This window comes from Ursus maritimus, unplaced genomic scaffold (genome assembly GCF_017311325.1).
Source record: "Ursus maritimus isolate PB19 unplaced genomic scaffold, ASM1731132v1 scaffold_35, whole genome shotgun sequence".
Lineage (NCBI taxonomy): Eukaryota > Metazoa > Chordata > Mammalia > Carnivora > Ursidae > Ursus > Ursus maritimus.
Genome location: NW_024426119.1, coordinates 21,520,795 through 21,532,812, shown reverse-complemented (window position 1 = coordinate 21,532,812; position 12,018 = coordinate 21,520,795). Strand labels below are relative to the sequence as shown.

The 12,018-nt window shown below is 48.1% G+C and overlaps 1 protein-coding gene across 1 annotated transcript in view; it reads right to left on the bottom strand.

Annotated features, from left to right (window-relative positions):
* Positions 1 to 12,018, bottom strand: part of MYO5C (myosin VC) — a 96,289-nt gene that overhangs the window by 26,584 nt on the left and 57,687 nt on the right. The window contains exons 22-27 of the mRNA XM_040620422.1: positions 9,856 to 10,021; positions 9,374 to 9,520; positions 7,765 to 7,929; positions 6,439 to 6,532; positions 3,177 to 3,240; positions 1,013 to 1,193 (exon numbers count right to left, since the gene is read on the bottom strand). Coding sequence (XP_040476356.1) covers positions 1,013 to 1,193; positions 3,177 to 3,240; positions 6,439 to 6,532; positions 7,765 to 7,929; positions 9,374 to 9,520; positions 9,856 to 10,021 — 817 coding nt within the window. The remainder of the gene's footprint in view (positions 1 to 1,012; positions 1,194 to 3,176; positions 3,241 to 6,438; positions 6,533 to 7,764; positions 7,930 to 9,373; positions 9,521 to 9,855; positions 10,022 to 12,018) is intronic.

Below are 12,018 nucleotides of genomic sequence, written 5' to 3'. Positions count from 1 at the left end.
TCATATATGTATTTACTTACAGACCGATTATGTTTATTTTCTATGAAAATCAGACAAATCTGAATATACCACATCAGAGGGGTTGGACCAAGTTTTAGCTACCAAAGAGAAAGTGAGTGACAAATAGTGGTGGCTCACTCCAAGAGCAACCATATGATGTCCCAAGAGGCAGACTAGTCAGAGGACACGACGCCCTTGGATTGACATTAGCCTCGTGTGACTCCTAAGAGCAAAATAGTCAGAGCAATACGTGGTCCTCCCTGATCCCAGAGTCCAAACTCCTTCTCTTAAACGATAGGAAACCGGGGCCCAGAGAATGTGGACCGCTCTCCTGTGAAGTCAAGAGGTGATGCAGATGTGATTCCTAAAGTTCTTCTAAGCCATGCATGGCTATTCCATGACTGTTACAGAGAATATCTGCATAATCTTAACAATATTCTACTAGCATGCATTTCACTTATTTAGTGGAAGCTTAAAAGCTTTCTAAACTTACACTGAAATGTTTTGCATTAAAGAACATGGGGACACTTGGCTTTGTGTTTTCTGGTAGGGAAGGAATTCAGTTGAGCCTCGACTGTCCAAGCGTGGATCATTGCTTTTGTGGATTTTCTGATAACAATTTAAAATAAAATATTCTGATAATAAGGTGATTCAATTTTAATACAGGTATTTATAGAAATAAGACAACATGATGGAATGTATAAGAAGGATTCATATCAATTTATAATTTAATTTGAAAATATTCTCTAGGTCAGCATATTTGAATAACTTCATATAATTTCAAAAGGGTTAGAAAGCTGACTTTTAAAATATGAAAACCAATTATTGGTGAGTGAAAGGCAACTTGGGGGTTCATCCTTAGAAAAACCAGAGTAATCAGGGTCCTTTTGACTTTGGCCTTTATACGGATGCTCTTAGCTATCTGATCCCGTGGGAGTGTGAAACTGCCCGCTCCACGCAGCTCAGGTAACACAGCCAGAGAGCTCATCTGCAAGCGAGAAGTGCCTTCTACCTTTGCCTGCTTTCTCAGTTGGGCCACCTCTCCCTTCAAGCCATCGGAGGTGACACGTTCTTCCTCTAGTTGGTGCTGCAGGTGCATTTTCTCGTCCCTGAGGGCTTGAAGGTCTTCTTTCAAAGACCAGATTTGCTTCTCATAGTCTTGTGTTTTCAGTTCAAAACTTTTTTCAAGAAGTCTAGGTGCAAAAGGAAAAAAATAATTCAGGATTTCTCTAGAGTCTTTACCATAAATTAGAATAATACATCATTTTGAAAATAATAAGAAGAGACTCAGAAAGGAGACAAGTTATTTAGGACTCACTGTGACAGTTCCAGCAGACAATGGCCTTATTTTTAGCTGCCAGTTTCCTGTCCCCTTAGGTTAGGGAAGCCTTTTACACCTTCTGATCTGAGAAACATGGCTCTACTGTGGTCACACAGAGGAAACACAGGACAGGGAGGCTGAACTCCAAGACGCAGCGGTGGTTGGGATACTCCATTCCTGAAGCCACCCTAGTTCTGTGTGGTTCCCTGTGGTGTCTCGGAGGGGCCCCTTCCCTCCGCAAAGACCTTGGCACATTCTGCCAAATCCTGGCCCCTGCCAAGTGTCAAGGATCACAGAAGGGTTTGGCTAGGTCCTAAATAAGTGAATACAGCCATTTAACATGTCAGAGGGGCCAGCCCTTCAAACATTCCACAATAGACTGCAGCAAATCCCAGCGCCCCAAAGTCCACGGAAACCCAATTCCTTGTGCGATGGTTGCTCAATTAAATATGGGATGACGAAGAAAATAACCAAAGAGAGACACGACTCAGCCCAGCCCAGCCCGGAGGGGCCAGTCAGAACGGAAGCAGTCCCAGGGGCTCCAGGAGTTTATTAAATCATTACTCTCACTTCCTAGGCTCTTGTCTCGTTTCATTTTATGACGGGCTTCTGTAGCACAAAGGGAGAAGCCCCAGGAAAAGAGTCACATTCCCAGTAGGTTTGTGTTTCATTTCCTTCCATAGATATTAACAAACTTCTTGACTTTGTTTTCAGGTCTTTCAAAAAAACCCCACAGTGCTCCTAAGAGGTCAGTAAAGCACCTTGAAAGAAGCAAACTGCAGCCGGAAGTCTGCGCTGAAAGAATCGCAGACTTGCATACGCTGGTTGGGAGTCACCCGCAGGCTGCGGGCATCTGGATGCCCTCGAGGGTAGTGGCAGGGGCTAAAACGTCCCCAGTCAGCTGACCAGGGACCAGACCAAGCTGCAAGCGAGTGCTGATGAGGACTGCAAAGAACTTAGAGTGACCTGGCCTCAGCCTGCCTCGCCAAACCCCTTCTCGAAATGATTGTTCCCAAGTGGCCCTAGTACACAGTGAGATGCCAGGAACGGAGCTCCTCTCCTAGGGTTGAGAGCTGAGAAAATTTTCAAGGTGAAGAACCCAATCTCCCTATTTTAACTCACATAGGATCGTGAACCACGTATCTGTTAGCTCTTGGAGCTCTTCGGTGACATTCCCGCCCCTAACGTTTTGGCGTCCTGCTCCTTACCGAGACTCAGGCTCTTCTGCCAACGAGGCGGGGAGGTTATATATCCTTCCACCCCAGCTCCGAGCCTTCCAGCCCGCAACAGAAACATGCCAAGAACACTTTGTCTCTCCCCAACACCCTGCTACGCATCCCTACTTTCAGATCTAAAACATCTGAGTTGACTCCATAAGAGAAGGAAGTGTAGACTGCGCTCTTTGCAGATTAACAAAGCGTTTGGTACTGAGATAGGAAAGGTGGGGCTGGTAGAGCACAAGCTGGGTTCCATCCCTTATTGTCTGGGGCGAGAGTCAAGTCAACAGACACAACAGACGGGGGAGGGAGGCAGGCTTATTTCCTAGGCAATAATTTTCCTTCCTGGACCTGATGGAAGCTGAAAGGGATGGCAATGTCTGAACTTCTGTCTTAGCAATGAAGGGAAAGCGAGGAATTCCCGGGGGTCCACTGCCCACAGCTGCAAGACCTGTGCCAGGCCTGAAAGGTGCACCCTGGGGGACTCGGCTCTCAGCCGTCTGAGTCTCTCGCTTCCTACAAAGATTCACCCCCTGCTTTCTTGTATCGGTGACCTGCTATCTGCAAGCGGAGAAGCAAAATATAAAAGCGGAGAGAGAGAAGGAAGCAGTAGCTTCAAGGCAAACGAGATTTCGTACATTCTCTGCTGTTGTTCTGTTCGCACATCATCAAAGAGCTGCTTGGTGAGGTCGTCCATTTTTTCTGTGAAGAGAGAACGCTCTTTGAAATACGTCTGCAAAGCAATGCCTCGATAGTTTCATGTCACATTTAAGAAAGCGTGGATGTGAGGACAATTAGGGGCTATTCACGATGAGTGGGACTTAAGATGAGAGGATAACTGTCACTTTTATAGTTTAGAAATTAGAAATACAGACAAGAAGGGGAAATAATAATTCTCACAAACGGGTCATGCTAGAAATGTGTGAATAGTTTCATTTATACTCCTTTTTTGGGGGTCTGAGTATCATTTGTTTAAAAAGGCTTTGAGACAATATATATTACTACTGAAAGCGCACCGAAACCCTTTGGGAAGAAAATGGTCAGTTTATGAGGGGGTTTCAGTCTTGGCACTGTCGACGCTTTGGATTGGAAAATACTTTGTCGTGGAGAGGGGGCTGTCCTGTGTGGTGCGGGATGCTGAGTGGCGACTCTGGCTTCTAGCCACTGGAAGCCAGGGGCACCTCTGCTCCAGCTGTGACCTCCCAAACCGTCTCTGACGAGGCCACATATCTGCGACAGGGAAAGGGGAACCAAAAGCGTTCTCTCGGCTGAGAACCACTTATTCATGATAACCAAGAAAATAATATAGTGTCTGTCTTCATCTAGGGGAAGAGGAAGTCTGACAAAGCTGCATTTTAAAACAAGAGTCTCTAACAACAAAGAGTCTTTAACAACAAAGTGTAGGTTGAGGCAACACTGGACAGCCGGGCAATAATCATTGGGGTTCTGGTCATTCTGAAGCCGTGACAGCCCAGGTTCCCAACATATCCACACACAACAGGTGCCCCAGAAAACGGGGCTAACCCATCAAAGCCTGACACGTCTATTTGTACTTTGTTGACACCCCACCCTTGACTTATATCTCATTTCTGAAAGGGGAAGAGGAAGTCTGACAAAGCTGCATTTTAAAACAAGAGTCTCTAACAACAAAGAGTCTTTAACAACAAAGTGTAGGTTGAGGCGACACTGGACAGCCCGGCAATAATCATTGGGGTTCTGGTCATTCTGAAGCCATGAGAGCCCCAGGTTCCCAACATATCCACACACAACAGGTGCCCCTGAAAACGGGGCTAACCCATCAAAATCTTAAGGAGCATGAATTATTTAGAATGAAATAGGATATATCTACATAAAGGAACATTTTGTTTCTTCTTAGCATTAAGCACAGTGGTTTACTGAACAAAGTATCAGAGGTAGGCTTTTACATCTTAAAAATTATTGTCCCTGAAAGTTCACATTTTTGACCCAAGTTTGCTACAGCTTTCCATCTTCATAGCAATGAAGAAAACATACAACAGTCATAGGACTTTTGAGTTCTCTTTATCTTATCAATGACAGTGTAACAACATGCTTGAGTTCTTTGTGATTCATTTTCTGTGTAAGGAGGGTCTTTCTGTTCCAAAAAGCTCTAAGTAGTATTTGGTGATGAAATAGATTCTAGAAGGACTGTGTGTTTAAGAATACTAAGAGGTTGGGGCGCCTGGGTGGCACAGCGGTTGGGTGTCTGCCTTCGGCTCAGGGCGTGATCCCGGCGTTATGGGATCGAGCCCCACATCAGGCTCCTCCGCTATGAGCCTGCTTCTTCCTCTCCCACTTCCCCTGCTTGTGTTCCCTCTCTCGCTGGCTGTCTCTATCTCTGTCGAATAAAAAAAAAAAATAAAATCTTTTTTAAAAAAAATCTATCCAACAGTTAAAACAGTTAAAAAAATTATCTAACAATTAAAAATCTAATTTATCCAACACTAACTAGAGAATTCATTAAGGCTTTCACTTCCTGAGGCGTCTTCCTCCTACAAAGCAACTGGTTCCTGGACAAAAGACATACTTTTTAATGTACTACTAAACTCTCAGGAGGTAAGAGAAATCACCAGGGCAGAAAAGAAATGGAAGCATGCATGCACATACAAATAAACCAGAGAGTGCTGTTCCTGGCTCTTGTCAGAGGCAAATTTAAGTCCTTCCTGCCTCAATTCAGACTGACCAAGTGGGAGCTCAGTATCTAAGATCAACAAGCCACAGGTGAGAATCAGCAGAAGATAAAAATAAAAAAAAAAAAAAAAAAAAAAAAAAAAAGGTGGAGGTGGGCAAGCCCTTCCCTAACTCCGGCCTGAGGTTTACTCAGGTTTACTCCGACCTCGTGTGCTCATCAACGCCCCACCATCGGTTCTCAGAGACCGGGTGGCGGGCTCGCGTTATCTGAGGCAGGAGGTCACTCCTGTGCTTGCCACCATCTCAACAGCCTTTCCTGCTGCCAGCCAGGACTTGGGATGTTTCTTTCCTCCTCCTGACATGGGTCTCTCCCACACTGAGCCGAACCCCCAGGGCTCCCGTGCTCCTCTGGATCCCCGTGAATCCACTGCCCGCTGGGCCTCCGGTGTGCACTCTGCTAGCTCCCCAGGCCTGAACTCGCACGCCCCTGCTGCCCCGTCAGAGCTCACGGGAAAGAGCCCTGGACAGGACAGGGGATCAAGGGTGGTCATTTAAACCATCCGGTCAGGAAGCAACAGGTTCCCGTTCCTACTGGAATTGAGCAAGTGCTTGCCATTAGCATGTGGGTTGGACAGAACTAGGCTAAGGGGGGCTGCTCCACACCCCTGAACGAAAGTGATACCGCTGGTTCCGAGGGTCTGCATCTGACAGCTGGGGGGATATGGCTCAAGGGCTCAGCAGGGCCCGCACTCACAGCCAGGGCAGGAGCAGCGGAGGGGGTACCACTTACAGTCATTTGGACAGATGTGACATCTGACTACAGATCCGTGGCTGGCAACCACATTACGCCAGCATTACCCTGACTGCGCGTCAGGATCGCCACAAAGTTTTTAAAAAAATATAGATGTCGGAACCACCCTGGCTGTGCCGCATTCACACACCACCTCCCGATGGGAGAGTTCCAGGCTGATGGCCCAACCGTCTGTATTTTGCAAACGGCCCAGGCGGTTCTGAGGCAGGGATTGCTGAGCCGTCTGATAAAAGACAGAAATAAAACAGAAGAGTCTGTAGGGTAATGTTACCACAACTTAAATACAGTTATTCCCTGTGAGGCAAAAAATGTTCTCATTTCACTGGGAAAGATCGCAATTCCTGATTCTGCCTAAAACTCAGTTCCCACCCCGTAGTTATTTCCCGAATGCCTGGACAGGTGAGTACGTGAACGCACCCCCAGGCGTCCCTGGGCTCTACCTTTCAGCTCTTCAGTCTTCTCTTGGAGCTGCAGCTCTATTTGCTCTTTTTGTATTTCCAGTTCTGAATTACGCTTCTGAAGCTTTGCCAATTTCTAGTGAAGGGGGAAAAAAAAGGTTTTTTAAAAACCTCACTTCAAGTTTTGTCACCACAGCCCCTCTTGGTGAAAGGCTGCATTTTTATCCATCCATCCACCCACCCATCCACCCATCCTTCCGCCTCAGCTCCTATCCATGGCTAACAGCCAGCGCCAGCCCGCTGCAAGATGCTACGTTTCATCTCATGCACAAGGGCTCTGTGTGGCTTCAAGCAGACACTGGTTCTCAACCTGGCCCGGCGATGGCCGAAGTCAAGGAGAAACAACCAAAGCCAAGGTCTCCTCATAGTCAAGAAAATCCTCTATCCTTTTCTGGAAGCTTCTCAATAGCCAATTATTTACATATTTAATATGATATAAATAATTTATGATATAAAGTGGATCCACACTTTAAGAGCGTTATTACTCAGGAAGGATGTGTGATCCTGGACAAAAGCTCCATTATTTTAGGTTCTCCTTGTACAGTATCTGCTGGGCCAGCCGCTGGGGCCACTTGGTGCTGACGGTTGGTGACCAGTAGTGCATGCAACAGGGAGGGTGCCCTGGGGCTCCAGGCTGCCACAAACCTGGGTGCTGTACGACTTTGGAAAGTGAGGGACAATAAATACGACCTCTCCAGAACACTGCCGCTCTCACCTGTGCAGGGCTCTACGGTAGGCACTTGGCTAGGTGATGTCATCTGGCAATTTTATCCTCACAATGACTCTGTCGGTCCCTTTTTGGTATTTTCCACCTTACATCAGAGAGGGTAAGGGACTTGCCCAAGGTTGCCCAACCAGATGGCAGCAAAGACAAGGTCTGAGCTGGGGACATCTGAACTCTGTCCACCGCTCATTTTACTACACCACAGAGACGAAAACCTGCCCCACGCTTTGCACCGCTGCTCTGGGGAAGAGGCTTCAGGGCACACACCAGATGGACAAGCGACAGGGGACCAAGATCATCTTGGAAGAGAGAGAAGCACCTAGACAGGGCTCCTTCTCTTTGAAAGGGCTTTCATCCCTTCGCAATAGTTGGACTAAGAGGGAACCTTCTGTTGTGCGTCTTGAAGCATGAGCCTCCTCTTCGCCTCTGATCTCCCCTCCCCCGAAAGGGAGGCCCTCTTTGTTGATGAAAGCCAACAGCAATATCTGATATGTTCTGCAGACTGCTTTGTGGGAAAATGCTGGGCCGTGACCTCTTGCACAGAAAGACGCGCACGGATTTCCATAATCACGACCAGCACAGACCTCTTCTATGGCAGCCTTGTATTTCCTCCCCTTCTCCTCATAATTGTGTCTGTGGGCAGCTGCTCTGTCCAGCTCGGATTCCAGTTTCTGAATCTTCTCCATGTCACCGGCCCGAAGAGCGGCCAGGCTGGTCAGCTTCTCCACCAGCCCGTGGTTCTCTTTGTTCTAGAGGAAAAAACAGCAGATGTTTGGGGGTTTATCCAAAATAAGGAAGCTGTTCCATTTGCCTCTCACCACCTTTGCCATGGCATCTAAATCTATCAGACCTTACCTACACTGATCACATTTATCACTACGATGACACGTACGGGCATCTTCATCCCAGTGCGAACAGCAAGGCAGATCTGGTCAGGCAAACTTCCCGAGCTGATGGCACTCTTAGCATGGGAGTGGCCCGATCCTGGAGCTCCAAGACAACCCTAGAGCTGTGGGATACACTGTCTCCCCTGCTGCCCCCCAAATGCACACGTTGCAGTCCTAATACTCAACACTTCAGACCCTGACTCTATTTAGAGATAGGGTCTTTAAAGACAAAATTAAGGTAAAATGAGTCCATATCGGCGGGCCCTAATCCAGTACGATTGGTGTCCTTATAAGAAGAGATTAGGACACAGACACAGAGGGAAGACGATGTGAAGACATAGGGAGACTGCCATCTGCAAGTCAAGGAGAGACAATTCAACTCTGCCAACACCTTGATCTTGACCTTCTAGCTTCCAGAACTGTGACAAAAGAAATGCCTGTTGTGTAAGCCACACAGGCTGTGGCCGTTTTGTTACGGCCGCCCTAGCAAACGAATATACCTAGCGTGGAGCCCCGGCAGCGTCGGGACTCCCAGGCGCCCCACTCCCAGCTGTCATGGCAGCAAATGGTGCTGTTCTCCTCAAGCCACGTAAGGTGCAGGCCGGCCACACAAGAGCACAATCAGGAGAAACCGCATCAAAACTTCAAGGGTTTTTTTTTTGCACATTCATCCATTCACTAAGGACTCCTACGGCATTGTTCATGGCTAAGTTTCAAGTTTACCGTAGGAGAGTCTCAGTATTATTTAGGACAGGCCCAGGAGTGAGTTTCAGCGATCTGGACACTGTATATGCCACAGCCCTTCCCCACTGGCTAAGAACACGTGGATTTTGTTTCCTACCAGTGGAATGGTATGAGGAGTCTCCCCAAAATAGGCAGGGCGCAGTGAGACCATACAGACCTTTGGCAAATTAGAAAAGAGCAACTCCTCTGAGCCAACATAGTCCTGAGGGAGCATGGCTTGGCATGCCGACAACATCTTTGTGCAGAGGAGAAAAAGGCACCCCTGCCTCAAGGCAGCCCAGCTTTGTACCGGGACACACGGGTTGGCAAAAGCAAAGCCAGCCTGGATTTCAGCCCCACTTGCACTCTTTGGCAGCTTCCCTTGTGCAGTGTACATCCTATACAACCTCATGGAGCAGCCTTTTACAGTACATTTCTGTTTTCTAAATCAGGTGGTCTACATAAACTATTTGAATTTCCTAACATGGGCATAAATTTTAATAGCATTAGCTAAGGAATTGGCCCAGGACAAAATAAATCGGTTAGATAAAGTACATTTGAAAGATACATTACGAACACCTACCTGATCTTCTAGCTTTTTCTGCAAACGCTGGACCCTGTAAGTAAGCTGAATGTTGAGCACGAATCGTCGGATACTCTGGAATCTGCGTCTGGCCAGCCACGCCCGTGCATATTTCTGAAGGATCACAGCCTTGTGTTCCTCCAGCATCTTTAAAACAAGATTTTATGAAATGCAGATTGGCTCTCCACTGTTTCTCTCGTCAACTCCTCCAACGTTGAGAGACGCAACTATCAAAACATTCTCACATTGTAAAATACAAATTTCTTGTCATCAACCCACAGAGTCCTATTATATCTAGACCTTTGAAACGATGACCAAACCCACCTGTGGCGGACATGTATGAACAGACACTCAGATACCAGCACTCCCTGCTCTCTTTAAAGTCTTCATGCAGGAAAAGAATGACCTCACTATGACTGGGGAAAAATAACCAGAGCCCTGAGGGACCCGTGCCCTAAGAAAGCACAGGGTCTTGGGCGCACCTTTCGGTACCTCCTCCTTGCCAGGAGTCCTCGGGTGTAGGCCTGGATGGTGATGGCGGCCACGCGAATGAGCTGGTACAAATTGCGGACGAGATACCCACGACAGTACTTCTGAATGATGATGGCTGCCCATGCTTCTTTCAAGGCTGTTGCCGTAACAGCTTTCCTTGGTTAAAGAGAACCCAGAGTGAACCTATTATCCACAGAGCACTGACTTCTACGGCACAGTGACGAGTGGGCGCGACGTTTTGTTTTGTTTTGTTTTGCACCGAGGAATAGTCAAATGTTTTGCAAATCTAGGCATTAAACTCTAGACCTCATTGACTCTAATGCCTGCTGGAAGTCAGTCTCGTCACCTCTCCTTTCACCCTGATCTGAATGAGGACCTGCTCGGGGCCACGGGAACAACGTGGCAACTTGCACACTTCACATCCAGGCCAATCAATCCGCCGTCACTCACACACGTGAAAACAGAACTGGGCTTTGGGATTGCACCTGCTCATTCAGCCTCGTAGGAAACCACGCTAGAAGGTCTGGATCAGGGATTGGCAAATGACAGCCTGGGGACCAATCCTGCAGCCTTCCGCCTATTACTGTCCAGTGTCATGGGAACGCGGCCACATCTATTATCTGCATATTATCCCTGGCTAATAACAGCAAAGTTGAAGAGATGTGAGAAACTGCATGGCCCCCAAAGCCCAAATATTTGGCTCTTACAGAAAAAGCTTGTTAACTTCTGTCTAAAGCACTGGAGGTGAAGACAAAGTTCTTACCTCCAGAGTTTATAACCTCATGTGGCAGACAGACTTATAAATGGCCAGGTGGGATAAGAGGAAAAATAAAATAACTACTAAAAGATCTGTAAGAGAGATCTTACAGAGCTATCATTCTGCTTGTGAGCCAGCCCTTGATGGAAAAGTAGGATTTCTGCAGACAGTGAAGGTTGGATAAGGCATTTCAGGCTAAGGACCAGTGACCACATGGAGGCCTAAGCAATGCCTGAAATATTTGGAAAAAGAGAATTTGTCTGCAACTCTCAGAATATAAGATACATGGAAAAAATTAGTCGGTGAGATTAGAAAAATAGAGACCATGTGTTATTTAAAAATATAGTTACTGAATACCCACTATGGCATATGAAAGCAGGGTTCCAGCTCTCCCAGAGCTTCCATTCTCATGAAAGCATCTAGGCCATGGGGGCCTTGAACGCCATGTCAAAGACTGAGTGCAGGAAATAGAGGTCCCCTGAGGCATCAGAGGCAAGAGGTGGGCAGTGGTTCTCACAGGCCCTGCTTCAGGAAGACAGGCAGCAGGGGGAGGCTGCGCCGTGGGACCAGGAGGCAAGTGGTGGTGGAGGCCTCATCTAGGACAGGGGTGTGGCAACGGAATGAAGGGACAGACACGCGAGGTAAGCAGGGGTAGAACTGTCAGGCCACAGCGATTCCCAAACAGAAAGGGGGCCTGATTTGGGGAAGAAGATAACCCTGGTTCTTCCTGCCCTGGAGATGGCTGCTGTTGCCTGACCCAGGGGCACAGGAGGGCAAGCCTGGCTGTGTATTCGTGTAAGACGGTCACCTGGGGTGGGGTGGCAAGCCCAGTTGGAAGCACACGGAGATGAAGGCTGTGGTGTACCAGTCATGTCTAGAAGCCCAGATGCTGCTGGAGGTCAGGCCTTCAGCTCAGGAAGAGGTCAGGTTCCATGACACAGCCTGACCCTTAAACAGCTGCCTTCTCAACTCTCCTCCCAGCGCGCCAAGGACCGAGGCGTCGCAGACGCACACTAGCGCACACCGCTGTCCGGGAAGGACTCCATCTCACCGGCCAGCCCGGCACGGCCTCTGGGGAGCGCTCAGTGAGGCGTAAGATTGCTAACTGCCCTCCACTCAGCCTTCCCCTGGGCGGGTGCTCTGTGTTTGCCGCCAGAGCCTTGCCCTGGATCCCCTCGGGTACGGTCGGCCCCCCACTATCTGCAGTGGCTGGTCAGTGGCTACTCACGGCATTTCCTTAGGGGCTGCACCAGGACCCTGATTGCCTTCGGGATTTTCACTTCCCACGGAAAAGGGGCCCAGTCCCTCTACCTGGTCTCACTGGGGTTCTGACTCTCTTTAAAACTCTGAGTGGAGCTTCCTCTCTTTGGGGTCCTACGGTCACCTCTGCTGTGGG